This window comes from Peromyscus leucopus, chromosome 5, assembly GCF_004664715.2.
Source record: "Peromyscus leucopus breed LL Stock chromosome 5, UCI_PerLeu_2.1, whole genome shotgun sequence".
Classification (NCBI taxonomy): Eukaryota; Metazoa; Chordata; class Mammalia; order Rodentia; family Cricetidae; genus Peromyscus; species Peromyscus leucopus.
Genome location: NC_051067.1, coordinates 92903045 through 92922464, shown reverse-complemented (window position 1 = coordinate 92922464; position 19420 = coordinate 92903045). Strand labels below are relative to the sequence as shown.

At 44.8% G+C, this 19420-nt stretch overlaps 1 protein-coding gene across 1 annotated transcript in view; it reads left to right on the top strand.

Moving 5' to 3' along the window:
• The window catches only part of Arhgap10 (Rho GTPase activating protein 10), a 95718-nt gene extending 79897 nt beyond the window's left edge, over positions 1-15821 (top strand). The window contains exon 4 of the mRNA XM_037206151.1: positions 15638-15821. Within this exon, the coding sequence (XP_037062046.1) occupies positions 15638-15721 (84 nt within the window). The 3' untranslated portion in view covers positions 15722-15821. The remainder of the gene's footprint in view (positions 1-15637) is intronic.
• The last annotated feature ends 3599 nt before the right edge of the window (positions 15822-19420 follow it).

The following is a 19420-nucleotide window of genomic DNA, read 5'->3' as shown; positions in this document are numbered from 1 at the left end:
CATTGTTTTTCATCATAGTATATGAGATGCTGGAGTGTTTTCCATGTTGTGGCATCTGTAGTTGATAGAAATGGTTTTATATTGATGGTGGGGTTTGTTTGAGGTCAGAGGTATTCCCAGTGGCCATGATACTGTGGAGGACTCTGGGAATTTTGCCAGTCACTGGTGATGCAGGGAAAGGGGGAAGGTTGTGGACTTCATCGCGTTAGTGTGAAGGCCAGGCTTCCTCCATCTGCCCACAGCTTGTGACCACCCACTGCATTGCCAGGGAAGGAGACTGGTTCCTGATGGACAGCCTCGTTCAACTTCTCCTGGAGATGCCTTGCAGCCTGATAAACACACTTCAGCCTTCCTCTCTCCCTGTCTTTCCTGGGGTCAGATCTGTATCCACAATCCGAAGGTCTTCTGCCAGCTTTCTGGACTCCCTCTTCTCTCCTTCTCAAACCCTTCCCTAATACAGTTCTTGGATTTCTTTCTTTTCTTTTTTTTTTTTTAATATATATATTTTATTTTACAATACCATTCAGTTCTACATATCAGCCATGGGTTCCCCTATTCTCCCCCTCCAACCCCCTCCCCTCCCCCCAGCCCACCCTCCATTCCCACCTCCTCCAGGACAAGTCCTCCCCCGAGGACTGCGATCAACCTGGTAGACTCAGTCCAGGCAGGTCCAGTCCCTCCTCCTAGACTGAGCCAAGTGTCCCTGCATAAGTTCCAGGTTTGAAACAGCCAACTCATGCAATGAGCACAGGACTCGGTTCCACTGCCTAGTTGCCTCCCAAACTGATCAAGCCAATCAACTGTCTCACCTATTCAGAGGGCCTGATCCAGCTGGGGGCCCCTCAGTCTTTGGTTCATAGTTCATGTGTTTCCATTCATTTGGCTATTTTTTTTTTTCAATAATTGAGTAAAACTGAAATTTATTATATGCCACAGTCGTCCTAGGGACCTCCATGCTATATATATAGCCTCTATGGTTCTATGGGTTGTGGTCTGATTGTTCTTTATTTTATATCTAGAATCCACCTATGAGTGAGTACAGACCATAACTGTCTTTCTGGGTTTGGGTTACCTCACTCAGGATGATTTTTTCTAGTTCCATCCATTTGCCTGCAAATTTCATGCTTTCATTGTTTTTCTCTGCTGAGTAGTACTCCATTGTGTATATGTACCACATTTTTTTCATCCATTCTTCCGTTGATGGGCGTCTAGGTTGTTTCCAGGTTCTGGCTATTACAAATAGTGCTGCTATGAACATAGCTGAGCATGTATCTTTATGGTATGAATCAGCATTCCTTGGGTATATGCCCAAGAGTGGGATGGCTGGGTCTTGAGGTAGTTCGATTCCTAATTTTCTGAGAAACCGCCATACTGATTTCCACAGTGGTTGTACAAGTTTACATTCCCACCAACAGTGGAGTGTTCCCTTTGCTCCATATCCTCTCCAACATTGGTTGTCATTGGTGTTTTTGATCGTAGCCATTCTAACAGGTGTAAGGTGGTATCTCAGAGTTGTTTTGATTTTCATTTCTCTGATGATTAAGGATGTTGAGCATTTCTTTAAATGTCTTTCAGCCATTTGTAGTTCTTGTTTTGTGAATTCTCTGTTTAGCTCTTTAGCCCATTTTTTAATTGGACTGTTCAGTATTTTGATGTCTAGTTTCTTGAGTTCTTTATATACTGTGGAGATCAATCCTCTGTCAGATGTGGGGTTGGTGAAGATCTTTTCCCAATCTGTTGGCTGTCTTTTTGTCTTATTGACTGTGTCTTTTGCCCTGCAAAAGCTTCTCAGTTTCGAGAGGTCCCATTTATTAATGGTTGTGCTCAGGGTCTGTGCTGTCAGTGTTTTATTTAGGAAATGGTCTCCGGTGCCAATGCGTTCAAGAGTGCTTCCTATTTTCTTTTCTATTAAGTTTAGTGTAACTGGATTTATGTTTAGGTCTTTGATCCACTTGGACTTGAGTTTTGTGCATGGTGACAGATATGGATCTATTTGTAATCTTTTACATATTGACATCCAGTTATGCCAGCACCATTTGTTGAAGATACTTTCTTTGTTCCATTGTATAGTTTTGGCTCCTTTGTCAAAAACCAGGTGTTCATATGTGCATGGATTAATGTCAGGGTCTTCAATTCGATTCCATTGGTCCGTATGTCGGTTTTTATACCAGTACCAAGCTGTTTTTATTACTATAGCTCTATAGTAGAGTTTGAGGTCCGGGATGGTGATGCCTCCAAGGGTTGCTTTATCGTATAGGATTTTTTTAGCTATCCTGGGTCTTTTGTTTTTCCATATAAAGTTGAGTATTTTTCTTTCCAAGTCTGTGAAGAATTGTGTTGGGATTTTGATGGGGATTGCATTGAATCTGTAGATTGCTTTTGGTAAGATTGCCATTTTTACTATGTTAATCCTACCTATCCATGAGCATGGGAGATCCTTCCATTTTCTGATATCTTCTTCAATTTCTTTCTTTAGAGATTTAAAGTTCTTATCAAAAAGGTCTTTCACTTGTTTAGTTAGTGTTATCCCAAGGTATTTTATATTACTTGTGGCTATTGTAAAGGGTGATGTTTCTCTGACTTCTTTCTCAGCCCTTTTATCATTTGTATATAGGAGGGCTACTGATTTTTTTGAGTTGATCTTGTATCCTGCCACTTTCCTGAAGGAGTTTATCAGCTGTAGGAGTTCCCTGGTAGAGTTTTTGGGGTCACTTATGTATACTATCATATCATCTGCAAATAGTGAAAGTTTGACTTCTTCCTTGCCAATTTGTATCCCTTTGATCTCCTTTTGTTGTCTTATTGCTCTAGCTAGAACTTCTAGTACTATATTGAATAAATATGGGGAAAGTGGACAGCCTTGTCTTGTTCCTGAATTTAGTGGTATCGCTTTGAGTTTCTCTCCATTTAACTTGATGTTTGCTGTTGGCTTGCTATAAATTGCTTTTATTATGTTTAGAAATGTTCCTTGTATTCCTAATCTTTCTAAGACCTTTATCATGCAGGGGTGCTGGATTTTGTCAAAGGCTTTTTCAGCATCTAAGGAGATGATCATGTGGTTTTTTTCTTTCAGTTTGTTTATATGGTGTATTACATTGACTGATTTCCGTATGTTGAACCATCCTTGCATCCCTGGGATGAATCCTACTTGGTCGTGATGGATGATTGTTTTGATGTATTCTTGGATTCGGTTTGCCAATATTTTATTGAGTATTTTTGCATCAATGTTCATGAGGGAGATTGGTCTGTAGTTCTCTTTCTTTGTTGCATCTTTGTGTGGTTTGGGCATCAGGGTAATTGTAGTCTCATAAAAAGAGTTTGGTAGTGTTCCTTCTGTTTCTATTGTGTGGAGCACTTTGAAGAGTATTGGTATTAGTTCTTCTTTGAAAGTCTGGTAGAATTCTGCACTGAAACCATCTGGTCCTGGGCTTTTTTTGGTTGGGAGACTTTTGATGACTGTTTCTATTTCTTTAGGGGTTATTGGTCTATTTAAATGGTTTATCTGGTCTTGATTTAATTTCAGTTCTTGGATTTCTAAGCTTTTGTTTTCTGTGTCTTTGTATTAGAGGATTCTGACTAGGAAAAACAAATTGTAGCAGAGATTTGTTCATGGGCATAGTTGTGTTTGTTATTATCAACATCAATAGGACATTTTGTGTGTGCTCTTTTAATTGTCTAAGTTGCTAAAGCTTCATTCATAAAGCAGATGGTTTAAAAGCCTGCACTGTGCTTGGCCATGTTCTAGCACCTGAGGATGCAGTGGGGAATTGGCTTCTTGTTCTGGACAGGTGCTTAGCTGGTGGCCACCCAGGAGACTGAATACCAGGCTGGCCTTTCAGCCCAGGTGGTGGCCTCTTCCCAGTCAGGGGTGACCCAAGCATCCTGAGAGGTTGGAGATCAGGATCCTGTTTGTTATTGACTGGATGCTTTCTTTGAAGAGAGTGCTCGCTCTCTCTCTCTCTCTCTCTCTCTCTCTCTCTCTCTCTCTCTCTCTCTCTCTCCTCTCCCTCTCCCTCTCCCTCTCCCTCTCCCTCTCCCTCTCTCCTCTCTCCCTCTCCCCCTCTCCCTCCCTTTCTCTCTTCTCTTTTTAAATTTAGCAGTTTGTTGCCTTATTGAATATGCTTTACTTCTGCCTTTGTCCATATCATCCCTGATTTAAGAAACTATAATTTTCTTTTTTCTGACTTAAAACAGGAAAGCTCAACTTTCAAATTCTGTCTGATGATGCTTTTGTAGCCTGACAGACTAATCCCTCACTTATTTCCGTGGTTTTAAATTCCTTCTCATAGTGTTCTGCCCAAGTATTTATTTTCTTAAAAAAATAGAAGCAGGGTCCTTACTGTCCCACACGCAGAGAGGAATGAGGGCCAAGGTTAAACAAGGTTAACCGTCCCAAGTGTCCTTATTAGGCTCAGGCCCTCTTGAAGGCACAGCAGCTTTTGAGTTCCGGGTTTTATTATTTACTAAGCTTAAGTTAAAACATTGTTACCAACAAAGGGCATTAGATTTTTAAAATTACAATCAAAGGACCAGTTTTTTCCTTCAGAGTCCATTGTTGATTCGCTCTGTTCCTTTCCCTGTTAGCCAACATTCGCTAGGCGCGCGCGCGTGTGTGTGTGTGTGTGTGTGTGTGTGTGTGTGTGTGTGTGTGAGAACCTAAAGACTGGAGAGTACAGACATCTAAAGGAATCTTAAACCTAGGCAATGCAGACTTGTCTTCCGTTTTCTTTTTTGCTGTTTTAACCTGAGCCTAGGCCATAGCCAGTATCTGGGAAGTTTGTCGGGAACTGAGGCTCTCAGAACGTCAGTGCTTACCCTCTTGTTTTGTTGGTCTCAAGCTAATTGGGATTTAGGATTGAAAACTGGTAAACATTCTCACTGGATACTTTTTGTTCTCGGGATGCAAGCAGAAATGATAAATTGAACTCATAAATTGGGGCCATTCGTTGTAGGGATGCACACTACACCGAGGTGGCCGTGGACTGAAGGCTTGGGCTTTCAGGAACATTGTATTCAAAGCTCCTTCCTGATTTCCACGTTGATGCCCTGTTGAGTGTGCAGCACCTCTGTCCTTAGGTCCTAATTCTTCTGTGAGCTAATTAAAATTTGCACCGTTTTGCCCTTGGTGGTGGTACCTTTAATCCCAGGCAGAGGCAGGCAGATCTCTGACTTTGAGGTCAGCTTGGTCTACAGAGTGAGTTCCAGGACAGCCAGGGCCACACAGGAAACCCCTGTCTCAGGGAAAAATTCTCACTGGTTCTAATGATTTTAGGCTAGTGGTTTCGAGCTCTTACTATACAACTTAATATTGTTTTTAGTTTGTTTCCCTACCAGGCCTAAGAGATCAGTTTAAGCTGACCTTAAAAACAAAATGCTGTCCTGGGATTTATTTGGCAGCTGAATTCCTTCTGGGCAGCACGCTCTTCCCTCACAGGTGTTAGGTATGGGTGCCTTGCCTCCTTTTGAGGGTATTTGGATAACAAAGGGAATTGTTTTCTCTGTGGTGAAGAGACAGAACTAGTTAGGGCAGAGCCAAAATGAGCCGAGGGCCCTCCATCCCCGCGGTGGCAGGGAACTGAGCACTGCTGACACGAAGACTTTCGTACCCCTCAATGCCAGTCTGTGACTCTGTTCTTTTATTAGTTCAGCCTTTTTAATATTCTCGTGGAAACTTGGATGTACGTTGATAGGGAAAGCTATAGTATGGGAGAGCAGCAGCTAAATGGAGAAAAGGATCACAGTGTGAGTGTGGATGGAGAGGAATTGAACTGTTTAATGGTGACTGGGTTCAGCTGGGGAATATTTGTGTGGCAATATGTATTTCGTTGTATGGTTAGACACGAGACAACACTCTCTGTGGGAAGAGGGGGACTAATCCATGGGGGCAGTGGAGATAAGGGGGTGGTGGTGGAAATGACCAAGTGTGATGATGTCTCGTGTATGAAGGACGTCATAATGAAAACTAGTGTCCCGTGTGCCGGTGAGGTTAACATGTAAGAGCAATGTCCACTTTAGGATTATTTCACACGTGTTTCATGAAGAGTTATCTAAGCTCTGGTGCTTAGGTAGCAGCACACGAGTGTGCCACAGGCCTCTGAGTGCTGTGGTGGCCACAGCTGAGCGTTTGCCTCCTTTTGTTTTAAGGCACCCCACTTTCTTAACTCTTTCTGATGCTTTCAGAGGGGATATCCTCTGAAGCCCCAAGGGCCTATTGACAGCACAGGTGAACAGGCTCTTAAAACTGATAAGATGCACCCCGAGGTGCGTTTCCATGCTTGTCTCAGTGTATCTGCTAGTCTTGTTCCCTGTGTTTCAATCTCATATTCTTTTTGTCTCTGTTTCTGTTTCTGTTTCTGTTTCTGTGTGTGTGTGTGTGTGTGTGTGTGTGTGTGTGAGAGAGAGAGAGAGAGAGAGAGAGAGAGAGAGAGAGAGAGAGAGAGAGAGAGACAGAAAGACAGACAGACAGAGACAGAGAGATACAAGCAAGCAGCGCATGCGTGTTTGTGTGGATACATAGGTAGGGTGCTGGTGGAGGGCAGAGGATAACACTGTTCCCAAGGAACCATCCATCTTGCTTCATTTGGTGGCAGGGTTTCTCGCTGGCCCAGAGCTGTGGATTTGGCCAGTCTGGCTGGCATGCCTCAGGGTCCCTCCCGTCTCCACCTTCACAGCCCTGGGATTATAAACATGCTGCCACACCTGGTATTGTTATATTGCTCTTGTTTTGTAACCCAATCCAATTTGTGATTTCAAAGTATCTGAAAGTAGATTTGATAGGCACTGTTTTTGGCTAGGGTTCTTCAAACAGTTGTTTGGTGATCCAAATAATAAAAAGTGGGATGGGCACTTGAAATATGGGTTTGATCCTGGGGACTCACATGGAGATTCCCGCAAGTCCTCTGACCTGCGCATGTGTGATGTTACATACACCCACCTCCCTAATAATACATGAAAAAAGAAAATTCAGTAATAAAAAGCACATTCCCTGGAGAGATTTACAGAATAAAGTCTTTAGATGTAACAGTCCTTTTTTGGAAAAGTATTTCTCATTTTGGGAAAGTTGTTTTGTTCAGATAGATAAATCCTTGGCCCCCTTTCTTGAAGTTCTGTCTCCGGAAAAGTAAACACTGTCTCAGCCCAGTGCTTCCTTTGCTGCTGGCTGTGACGTTGAAGTAGAAAAGTGGAGTTTTCCCTTTAGTGCAATAAGACAAAGTGTCTGGAAGGTCGTGGGAGAAAACAGTGGAAAGTCTCTTATGCCGTCAGATTATGCATTCCTTTAGCAGTCACAAGTGCTTGGAATCCAGGCCTTAAATAATGAGGGCTGACGGAAGTGAAGATAATTCCTTCTGGTTCTTTATGCGCAGCCTGGCTTTGCTGGTAGCTCCTTATTAGAAAGACATGGTTAGGTGTTTATCCCAACTGGTTCTCTGTTTCACCTGGGCCTTGCTTTAGAAATTGTTAACTGATGTTATCAGGGTATGTGCTTCCTAGTCCTGCCATTTTACTGTGTGTGTGTGTGTGTGTGTGTGTGTCTTTGGCCAGAAATCTTATTCTCTTCCACTTTACAGCCTCACAACTCTCCTTTGATCACCAGGGTGGGAGAAATTACCAGCTGCTACGGAGGCCCCTGTGCTAGAACCCGGTCCTGTGCTCTGTTACTGTGCTAGAACCCGGTCCTGTGCTCTGTTACTGTTAGCAGGTTTCTTAGCTCATCTTGAGCTGGAAGGTTGCCCAAGATAAGTTTCGTTTTCCTTTTCTGTTTTTGACACAGTACTGGTGATTTGATACTGCCTACCAGGTACTCTGCCATGGAGCTATGTCCACAGCCATTTTTTTTTATATTATTATTATTATTTGTTTTTTTGAGACAGGGTTTCTTTGTGTAGCTCTGTCTGTCCTGGAACTTGTTCTGTAGACCAGGCTGGCCTTGAACCCAGATCCATATGCCTCTGCTTCCTGAGTGCTGGGATTAAAGGTGTGCTCCACCACTACCCAGCTCATCTTTTAATTCTTTGAAACTATTCAAGATTTTTTAGAGCCAAATATCTAATGAGAAGAGCTCTAAAACCAGAGTCCTCATTGGAAACACCATTGAAAAATTTATAGTCATTTTAATTTTCACATTGTACTGTGAATCTCTGAGTCTGGAGTTTGCTGTCTTGCCAAGTAACATGGAAATCCGGTTTGTGTCTTGCCTTTCCCCAGCTCATCTAGAATCCCAGGATTGAGGATAAATTAGGACCTCAGGTTTCTTGGGCTAACTTTCTGTGGAGAAGGTCCCCATGGCAGACATTGCCTGGACATTGGCTGCTAGCTTCTTCATGTTTTTATAGAGGTAGTTAGTCACGTCTCCCTTGGAAGGCAGCCGGGTCACTACGGCTCTTGATCAGTTGCTTGTAATAGGGAGACCAAACACTGAAGCCCCGTGACTCTACCCGTTACGTCTTGTTTTGCACTTTGAGCAAATCAAAATCTGTTTTCTCCCTATGATTTAAATGTTCAGAGACATCTTTGTGTTCTTCTCGATCTTCTCTCCTTCCCTGTTTCCATTAAACGCTGCTGCCTGTGGTTAGTTCTCTCCACACACCTTTAAGTGGAATCTGGGGATGAGGCATCAGGCTTACGCAGCAGGTGCCTTTCCCTGCTGAACCATCTCACTGGCTGGATCCTCTTCATCATCCTAATTAGTAACATCTCTGTGAAGTATCTTGCTGTCCTGTTGAGATGGGTTCTTTTTAGACCTAACTGCAGAGTTGAGTCCCGTGTGTTTGTTCCTTCTTCGTCTGATGGACATGTTTGGTTAAGTGAACATTTTAGGGCTCAAAACTCATTACTGAATTCACACAAACTGTTAAGATGTCCTGTACACTTGAATAACTGCCTTTCAGCACTTGAGTCCAGTAGCTTTCTCAGACTTCATGGATCACGTTTGAATCCCCTTTGTAAGTGTGAGAGCTACTGAATGGTTCTGCTGGCCCCAGTGTAGGGTCCAGGGTCTTGTAATAATGGGGGACAGACCACCAAAGTCTATTAAACCAGAAGCAAACTTTATTCCAGAAAAATAAAAATTTAAATAAAATAAAATAAAACACTGTGGGGCACAAAAGCTTGTCAGCTAGCTGAGACCACAGCCAATGTTTGAATTCTGGGGCTGTGGCCATGGAGGCGGGTACTGCCCCTCTTATAGAGTCAGGCATGGGGTGCATGCTAGGAGTCACGTAGAAACAACTATTAACAGTTAACTTTGGTCCAGGCAGTTGTTGTCTATAAGGGGCAAGGGAGTTAAAAGTTAACCCCTGGCTGTTGCAGAGGAGCTGGCTGTAAAGCAGAGAGCCTCTGTTAGCAGTGAACCTTTAGAGTGATGACTGTCAGCTTTCCTCTCTTAAGCTTCTAATTTTGTATTCCATATTCCTGGACCCTTCACCAGCCTCTGTCAGCAGCAAACGTGGGAGGCATCTGTGGAGAGTACAGGCTGATGGGGTGACTCTCTAGGCTGGGTTGGCAGTCTTACCCAGGGGCAGGTCCATCACTTTCTGCCCGTGGCTGATTTTGTGCTCTGGTGCCAGAGGCCTCAGAGCTGCATATTGTTGCCTAGCCTTGCATAGAAAAGGTTGACTGGTTGCTGCTGCCGGACAAGGGCTGAGTTGTTAGCATATTTTGTGTTCATGGGGTTGCCTTTTGTTTCCAAGACCATCTAAAGCCCTTCCCAAGGCTCAGGAATTAAGGGATTCTGTGGGATTGTGTTCCCCAAAATATTGTGCATGCTAATAAACTTATCTGGGGTCAGAGACAGAACAGCCACAATATTAAACATAGACGATAGGCAGTGGTAGCACACACCTTTAATCCTAGCATTCCAGAGGCAGAAATCCATGTGTTCAAGGATACAGCTAGGCATGGTGACTCATCACACCTTTAATCCCAGGGAGTGGTGGTAGAAAGCAGAAAGGTATATAAGGCGTGAGGACCAGAAACTAGAAGCATTTGGCCTGGTTAAGCATTTGGCCTGGTTAAGCATTTGGCTGGTTAAGTATTTAGGCTTTTGAGCAGCAATTCAACTGAGACCCATTCTGGATGAGAACTCAGAGGCCTCCAATCTGAGGAGACAAGACCAGCTGAGGATCTGGCGAAGTAAGGTAGCTGTGGCTTGTTCTGTCTCTCTGATCTACCAGCATTGACCCCAATACCTGGCCTCAGGTTTGATTTTATTAATAAGAACTTTTAAGATTCATGCTACAGGATTCTGGGATTTCTTTCTACCAGAAGGATTACATCATCCTTTATGTGCTTGTAAAATCACATTCTGTATTTGCTCTTTTCATCTTATTTTTAACATGTGGAAGTCTTTCTCATTATCCTTAATTCAATTGTCTTTAACGCAGAAGGTGTCATCATCACAGATGGCCTTGGGAGCCCCAGGGTAGTCCGTTGAGATTTAATACTCATCTGTCTCTGGGGAGGAGCAGTGTTTGGTATTAGAGTACTCATCCCTCTGGGGAGGAGCAGTGTTTGGTATTAGAGTACTCATCCCTCTGGGGAGGAGCAGTGTTTGGTATTAGAGTACTCATCCATCTGGGGAGGAGCAGTGTTTGGTATTAGAGTACTCATCTGTCTCTGGGGAGGAGCAGTGTTTGGTATTAGAGTACTCATCCATCTGGGGAGGAGCAGTGTTTGGTATTAGAGTACTCATCCCTCTGGGGAGGAGCAGTGTTTGGTATTAGGAAGTAGGAGCAGTACTCTACAGTGACAACGCTATCTTTCTGTGAAATTATGAAGGGAAGGTGAGATCCATGGGGCCCCCAGTCTCTCCTGAGAGAAAGAAGAAAACAAAGCAGCCCTTGTTCTGTGACCAGCAGTTCTTACAAAAATGACTATTGGCTTACTTTGTTCTTAAAAAAGGTATTTTAGGCTCTGTTGTAGAGTTACAGACTAGACTTTCCAGGGGATGACAACCCAGTGATGGGTTTTAAGCTTTTCAGAGCGCTTTCGGTTAATGAACTAAACAAAGCCGAGACCTGTGTGTGCTGTGGGCTGTCCCCGCTCCTCCTCTGCTTTGGGAGCTTGCGTTGACTTCAGCAGGAAGAGGCCCCAAACGCTTTCCATATTCCTCTTTAACTCCTGGTGGACAGGCAGATGTCTGTGTATCAGACCAGTTCTCTAAATGAAGGAAAATTCCATGACCTAAAATGACTCTTGAGCTAGCTTCTGGGTCTCCTTTTTTGAGGGAGTGTTTGCTGTGGAGTCCTGGAGTTCAGGGCTTGAGGAGACTGTCACAACCCCGTGTTACGGATGTCTTTGTCATTCCTTGAGCATTTCCTTGGTCCTGTTTTGATGGTGACAGATGACATCTGATGTCTCTAGCCTCCTGTGGTCCTCTTGCATGAACACTGAACTGCTAGGAGCTCCCAGCCTCAAGCTGCTGTTTTTCTTTCCACTTGGAGGAGCTTTCTCAGTTTTACCTTTGCCCGGAAGGCACCTGTTGTCTGCTCTAAACTTGGTCCCTGCCCATGGTCTTTCACTGAAGGATTTACTTCTTTGTGACTTGGAGATACCTGCAGCTCAGCTCAGCTCAGCTCAGCTCAGCTCAGTTCAGCTCAGCAGCATCCCAGGTACCCCAGCTTGGCGTGCTGATGCATTTGTGTCTCTAGGAAATGCTTCCATCTGGGATGAACCTCACCTCTCATCCTCTCTCTTCACTGTGAGAGAAAAACCCTACAATAAGGCAGGTGAAACTCATGCTCACTTCTCCAGCAGGACTTTAGCCCTGCCCAGGGATGTTCCTGATTCCATAGGCAGTGATCCTCATTTGAAGCCTGCCGGGGAGGGGGGCATCTTCCCATTATTCTTAGGCCTGAACTCTGTAAACGTCATTGTCTCATACCTCACAGAGAAAATAACCATCTGTAGTCCTTCCCACGGCTTCTTCATGGCGTCTGCAGACATAGGGATACTGGCTCTTATTAGAGGGAAGGAAAGATCTCAGGTCTCAGGACAGGGTAGCTCCCCATGCAGTGTCAGCATTCTGTGCCTTCCTATGTTCTGTGTAGCCTTTCAGCCTCTTTTGTGGGCTCTTCACAGGACATTTGTACATGCTCTCGTCTCTTATGTACTGATTTTTGTCTTTAAAGATAAAACAAAACACCCCAGGAGAAGTCCTACCTCTTCCTGTGTGCTCATAGTCATCATGGTTATCCCTCTGAAGAGTGGCTTTTCCCAAGATACTCCCACCTTTCCGTTATGATCACCTGCTGTCTGGCCTTTCCCATAGATACTGCTAACATGACTGAGTTTCCACAGTGTCCTATAGAGACAGTTACATGACATCTGTTCCACTTCCAGCTTTTGTGTCTGGATCTATCCTACTATTGTATCTGAATGACCCTATAGATTGTATGTTTTCTGCAGAGGCTGGCATCTTAGGATTGAAGTCAGCTCCCATTGCATGCAGGTATAACATTTAACAGATACGTTTGCTCACACAGCCACACCTCCTCCTTCATTTATCCAACACCTTGTTTTAGCAGCATACTCTGGCTCACATTTCCACAGGTTTTGGTTCATGACTGCTTGGCTCCTTTGCTTTTGTGCTGATGGTGAGCAGTGCATTATGGCAGGATGGTCAGGTGGAGCAGAGCTGTTCAATTTATGTTGAGCAGGAAGCCCAAAAGAGAAGGGGCTGGAATTCCAGTATCCCCTTCCCAGTGACCTGCCGACTTCATCCACATCTCCTCTTGTTAAGGTTCTGCTAGTGCCCCTGCTGCTGGTGGACCCTTCAGCAGATGGACCTTTGGAGGCCCTTAAGGATTGAAACCCTAACAGTGCTCTCAGGTAGCTGTTTGCTCATACAAAATCTGGGAGCAATTACAGATACTTCCTTTTTTTTTCCCCCACACTCAGTTCACTTAGCTTGCAGCTGTGTCTCAAATCTACTTGCTTCTTTTTTGTGTCTACATATATGTGAGCCACCATCGTGTCTTGTCTCCTGGGGAAATCTCCTGGGAAGAGTTTCTTCTTCCAGTTTCCCCCTCTAAGTCCTTTGCTTAGAGCAGGGGATCTTTAAAAGGTGCAACAATCAGTCTATCAGTTCTCTGCTTACAACCATCCAGTGGCTTCCATCCCGGGGTCTCACTGCAGGTATTCTGCCTCTGCTGTCACGCAGCTCTCCTGTCCCTCCAGTGTTTTGTGCCCAGCCTCACCTCCCCTTTTTTGCTGTAATCCTGTGCCTCTCCTGGCTCCAGGCTGGAATCCGCTCCTCTGGGTCCCTGTGTTCCCGTTTCTTCTCCTTCAGCTCGTATCTTCTGTGCTACTGCTCTGATGAAGCTCATACTGAGCACATTCCTCCTATTGCCTCGATGAAGCCCTTGCCACATTTGGCCCACACTTTTCCACTGGAAATTTGCATGTGTTCCTCCCCCACTAATCAACAGATTTCATGAGGGCTAGGGGGCTTCTCATTCTTGTGTCCGTATCCCAGCCCCGGGGCTCACACCAGGCTCTGGTAAGATGGCTGTCTTGGATGGGGAGTGCCCACTTGGGACTTTGCACTGTTCTCTGGGGTTGTTGATCCCTGTATCTCTCGTTTGTGACCACAGTTTGTCAGCCTCTGTTACACTGGCGTGCTTTCTAGGCATCCTTCTTTCCCGAGCGTGTCAGCCTCTGTAGAGGATGTATTTGTTATGTATGGGTTTATTCTGCAATAGTAATAGGCTAGATCTGGAGAGAGAAGAAGCTTTGAAAGTGAGACAGGTGTCATATGTATTTCCTTAAAAATTGTATTTACTTATTCCATTTGTGGGTGTGGTGGAGGGGCACTCACATACCAGTGTGCGTATGTAGAGATCAGAGAACAATTTGGGGAGTCAGTTCTCTCCGACCATAGGGATCTTCGGGATTGAACTCCGGTGGTCTGGATTGGTGGCATGTGCCTTTGCAGGCCCAAGTGTCTTAATTTCTGGAAATTGTCCGTGGATTGGATCACCTTGAAAACTGTTGGCAGAAACTCCGATGACTGCTTTCTGAGATACAGCGTGGGCCATCCCAGACCGTACTTGGCTGGCCAGGACCCCTGCTCCATGTCACTGTGTGTCTGTTGTCTTCAGTACAGGGTGCTCTCTGTATTGTCACTGTTTCCAGTCACGTGGTCCTAAATGTGGAACATTTGAATTTAACATTCAAAATACTTAAAATGAATGTGCTTGGAAGATGAATCCATTCTGTCTCTGGACTATTCTTTTCCTTTGGGTCTGTTACCTAGCTCTTGGGTAGCAAAGTAGCAAATTTTCCAAGTGGGTGAGTAGCACTCAGGAGGAGACCTTGTGTTTGACATCTACATATTTTGTATTTACATTGTATTAGGAGTGTTTACTTTAAAAGAAATCCTTATGAAATAAATGAGTGCAAAGGAGCCGGTGGTTAAATCAAGAATCCCAAGGCCAGGGAGCATAGCCCCTGGAAGAGCACTTGCCGAAACCTTTAAGGGTGGGGCAGGGCACTGGGTTTGATTTCTGATATGTTCCTCTTAAAAGCATTTACCATTTTTTCCTTTATTTTAAGCTTCAGTCCTTTCTTTCCTTCTTTCCTTCTTTCTTCTTTCCTTCTTTCCTTCTTTCCTTCTTCCTTCCTTTCTCTTCCTTTCTTTCTTCTTTCTTTCTTTCTTTCTTCTCTTTCCTTCTTTCTTCTTCTCTCTCTCTCTCTCTCTCTCTCTCTCTCTCTCCTTCCTTCTCTCTCTCTTCCTTTCCCTTCCTTCCTTCCTTCCTTCCTTCCTTCCTTCCTTCCTCCCTCCCTCCCTCCTCCTCCCTCCTCCCTCCCTCCTCCTCCCTCCTCCCTCCTCCTTCCTTCCTTCCTTCCTTTTGTTTTGGAGGGGGCTTTGTAAAAGGTAGATGACACATTCTTGCATAGTGTTTTAAGGTCTTTCCATCATTCTGGATATTTCTGGGTCTTGGAGTTGGAGGCTGAGAAAGCCACTGTTCAGTAGCATACTGTTACCAAGTATGCTTTCCTTAGGTAAATAATCCTTTTATTTGCGTTTTCAGCATTTTGTGGCTTTGAATAAAAAAGCCTAAGTGAGTCAGAGTAAGACATGAGTGAGACTGGTCGGATTGCACGTGGCCTGTCACTCTTCCTGATGTGACGCTTGCCAGCAGGCCTGAGCACTTGGTCTGACTTCTGCTAATGTACCTTCCACCCTCACCAGGACAGGAATTGTCAGTGATGACGTCAGACTACTTGTATAAGAAGAATACGCACAGTTCTGAGTCTTTCCTTAGTGCGGTCTGGTTACCAGTAAAGGAACGTCATTGAATTTTAGATTTCTGAGGAGGAGGTGATCTCAAACACAAGTGTTCTTTCTGTGGTGGTGTCATAGAGTCCTTTGTTCACTGATAGCCCGTGCTGGTCGTGGAGAGCTGTGGGCTGAGTTGCATGTTCTCTGCCAGCTGCTTCAACTCTCTTCCCTGGAAACTTTTACAGACATGTAGCTCTTTAATACGTTATACAGCGCCTTAGTTGTCATATTGGCAGAATGAGGTCAAACAGCTAAATATGTTGTTCACTTTACTTCTGGTGGAATGCAGGAGGGAAATGAAGTACTATGTTTTCCTAATGCTGTGTTCTTTTGTTATTCCTTCTTCTTCTCCAGGCATTAAGTGTTACTGAGACCCTGATTAAACCCTTGGAAAAATTCAGAAAAGAACAACTCGGAGCTGTAAAGGTTGGTGTCTAATTTGAGCACACTTGTAAACAGAACGTGCTGGCGCCTTAGCTGCTGCTGTATTCTTTATTCACATTTGGCAGCGTGGCGGGCTTGCTGGGGAGACCATCTGTTGTTTGATGTTCTAAATCCACTTTTCCCCTTGGGGGAGGCGAAATTGAAAACAAAACAAAAACACCTGGATGGGGAGTAAAACAGCTAGTCATCTCCTTTGGCTAAACCTTTCCAGGGAGCTTAAATTTCCCCCCATAGAAAGGGCTTTGCTGTAGTCACAGCCATGTGTGCACGCTTCTCTGTAGTCACAGCCGTGTGTGCATGCTTCTCTTTGCTGTAGTCACAGCCGTGTGTGCACGCTTCTCTGTTGTAGTCACAGCCGTGTGTGCACGCTTCTCTGTTGAAGTCACAGCCGTGTGTGCACGCTTCTCTTTGCTGTAGTCACAGCCGTGTGTGCACGCTTCTCTGTTGTAGGAGAACTGTGACTGTGCCAGGCTTCGACTAGGGACTCTGCTCCCACAGGATGTCGTGGAAACTAGGAAGAGGTTGTTGGGATGTGATTTCCCTGACTCTAGCAAAAATTTATTGAGCTTCTATTATGTGCAAGTGTTTATTGTAACAGTGACCTGCAGCTGCACAGTGAACGATCTGGGACGTAGCCAGGATTTCCCGGAATAATACAGCAAGCAGCTTTGCCACAGCAGAGTCTGAATGTATTTAGCAACTTCTAGAGTTCGTGATCTCAGCCTTGAAGTTAACCTAGCAAAATAATTTCCACCAGTCTTTTTCTTTGTCTTTTTTAATGTGAGGGAGAAGAAGTACCCTTTGTGTCTTATTGACCATTCTTGGCCTAGACCAAAGAGAAGAGAATAACTCATTTTAAGTAGGGAAGTCTTGTTTGCCACTTTTCATAGGTAGAAAAAAATCAAAATCCTTTGGAACGAGTAAACCTTGTACCTCAGTAGTAGCTGTGACTGCACTGTAGGCCCAGCACACTCCAGTGTTCCTGTTTGCTATTTATAGACTCCTTCCTCCTTTAAGTGCTTGTCATACTGGTATTTTTATTTGGTCTGATAATGTACTGAAAGACTGTAAATTGAGGATAGTGGGGGTCTGGGGGTGCCCCACCCCTGCTCCTGATAGTAAATGAGCTGCAGCAGCCTCAGCAGCTTCCTGCCTGCAGCAGCTGATCACATGCACCTTCCCACTCTTGGACAAATCCTTGCCTTACCTGTCCATTGAAGGACCTGGTGTCCTGCTTTCCTCTGGTGTGTCTTCTAGTTGAAGCTTGAACATGCTTCTGTGTCATTGGCAGGCACTACATGCTTACAGCATTCAGTTCATGCTTTCATTGGATGGTGGGTGAGGGAGGGCAGGGGCTGTATTGCCCTAATGAAAGTGACTGAACCAGTACAAGGCTTATGTTTTATTGTCCATTTGCCCCGCTAGGTTTTGTACATTACTTTCTTCTGTCAGTGCCTTTCCTGGCTCCAGGCTTCCTTCATATTCCCTCTTGTTTGTTCAGTGAAGCTACTTGCAAAATAAGCAGCCCCTTAAAGGGAGAGATTCCTGCAGTGATGTAGCATATGACTCAGGCTGGGTAGTGACCAAACGCTACCCGGAAGACCCATTGATGTACAGTTTCAGTGTGTTTCTGGCAGTCGGTTTTGAAGGATTTAGCTCCATTCTTGGTGAGTACAGTATGTGGAGTTGATGTCCCTGGAGAAACCAGATGGGACCCTGGGAGAACTCCCCCTTTTAATATAATAAATAGAGGTGGTTGCCTCTATAATGTAGTAACACAGAAATGGTGATCTCTTGCATCTCACTGTTAAATCTTTCAAAGACCGTGCATCATTTTTCTTTATCCTCCAGAATTCTCCACCTTGCCTTTTGGTAGAAGATGTCTAGAAAAGAGCTTATTTGGCTTATAATAATTCTGTAAGAACCAAAGAGGAACTTGCAGTTTAGGTACCTGCTTACATGCCTCTGCGTGCGTGCGTGCGTGCGTGCGTGCGTGCGTGCGTGACCCTGTGTGCATGTCTGCTTCCTGGACACCCAGTCCTGTGTTTTGACAAGCACAGACTTGTGTTCCGTTGTAGTGTGCTTTAAAAAAAACTTCAACTCTTAGTTGGCGGCCTTTTTGACAAACACCATGGAGCAGTTTTCGTGTGGAGATGAAAACAGCACATTTAGAATTGACCACATCAGAGTTTTTAGACGTCATTGTCAGCGTCTAGCTTCTCTCCTCTCCCCTTTTCCTGTGTGCTGATTTCACCCCGTGTGCTTTTCTGTGGAGCTCTTGGTTCCCTCTGTGTCTGCCTTCTCTAGTTTCTAGAAGCCTTAATTACATGTTGAACTATGGTGTAAGTGTAATCTAAGTTGCTAGGTGGTTTTTGTAAATTGGATTTTTAAAAACCTCCGAGGAGCTCCTGACGATTCTGTTGTGTTTTGATGTGCCTGCCTTGAGTCATGTCTGCTGGGTTTGGGCTTGTTTCTGTTTTGAAGGCTCTTCTGTGTTTTCCTGTGTGCCTGCTGGAGTCAGACCCCGGGTCCTGGCGCTTGGGGCTGTGCTGCAGTGCTGGTGGAGTTTACTCAGGGTTGCTTCGTTTCTGAACTCGTTCCCACTCTTCCCTTTTCTGTACAGTGTTGGCTTTTATCTGCAGTGCGCCCAGCACCTTAAAAGCCATCGCTCACTGGAGGCAAAGTACAGTGAGTAAAATGTGCAAGGACCAGTGGGGAATCTAAATTGTTTTCTCAGACACCTCCAGTCGGGCCATAGTGCAAACTGGGTCTAGAACAGTAGCAGCAGTGTGTTAAGTGTCAAACAGATGCCACTAAGCTGTCCTGACGATTATAAGATAGCCTCGGAGAGAGCAGAGTTTGATTTTACCCAGTAGACTCAAACTTTTAACACAAGACGTGAAACAAACGTTTGCTTTATTATTGTGACTTCACACTTCACCCCAGGACCAAACTTGCAGTCACATTTAGAAAGCATTTCTTTCTAAGAATATGTCTAATGAGCATACTTAATAAAAACTGACTGGCCCAGGTTGTGTAAATAACTGCAGAGCATGAGGAGAACCAAACCTCCCTGAGTAGCTTGTCATGTCGGGTGGTTTGGAAAAGCAGAGTGTTGCTTTAATTTAATCCTGTTACTTTTCCTTTGCTTATAAAGCACATATCCGTGCCTATCACACAGCAAATTAACACACTGCCAGGCCTTCAGCCAGGCTGTGGGAGAGTAAGAGATGGGAAAGTGGTGGGATATCTGAGCTGAGGAGGTCTGAGCTGAGGTCTGAGCTGAGGTCTGGGATCTACCCCAGATGGCTGTGGCACACACTCGGCCCCTGCAGGGAGACCACCCCAAGTGAACTGTGATTTGGGACCAGCTCCTCCAGGCGCTGTTCCTCACTTTCCGGGTCTGACTCAGAAGGGGATTTCCAGAATTAAAAGGACCTTGAAATACCCACTGCGTGTCAGGTCTGGGGCCGGATGCTTATGGTGGCAGTTGCTGCCTTCCTACTTGTGGTTTACTCCCCATCGCTTGCAAAAAAAGAATCGCTCAGGTTTTTAATCCACTCTTCATTCTGGATTGACAGTGATTTGTCCGCAAACACTGGCTAGGTGAATCTACAGCAGGTATTCAGGTGCCGTGTGGCTCTGGTCAGTGTTGGGGCCTGCGATACTGTGCTGGCCTACTCATTTGTCCTC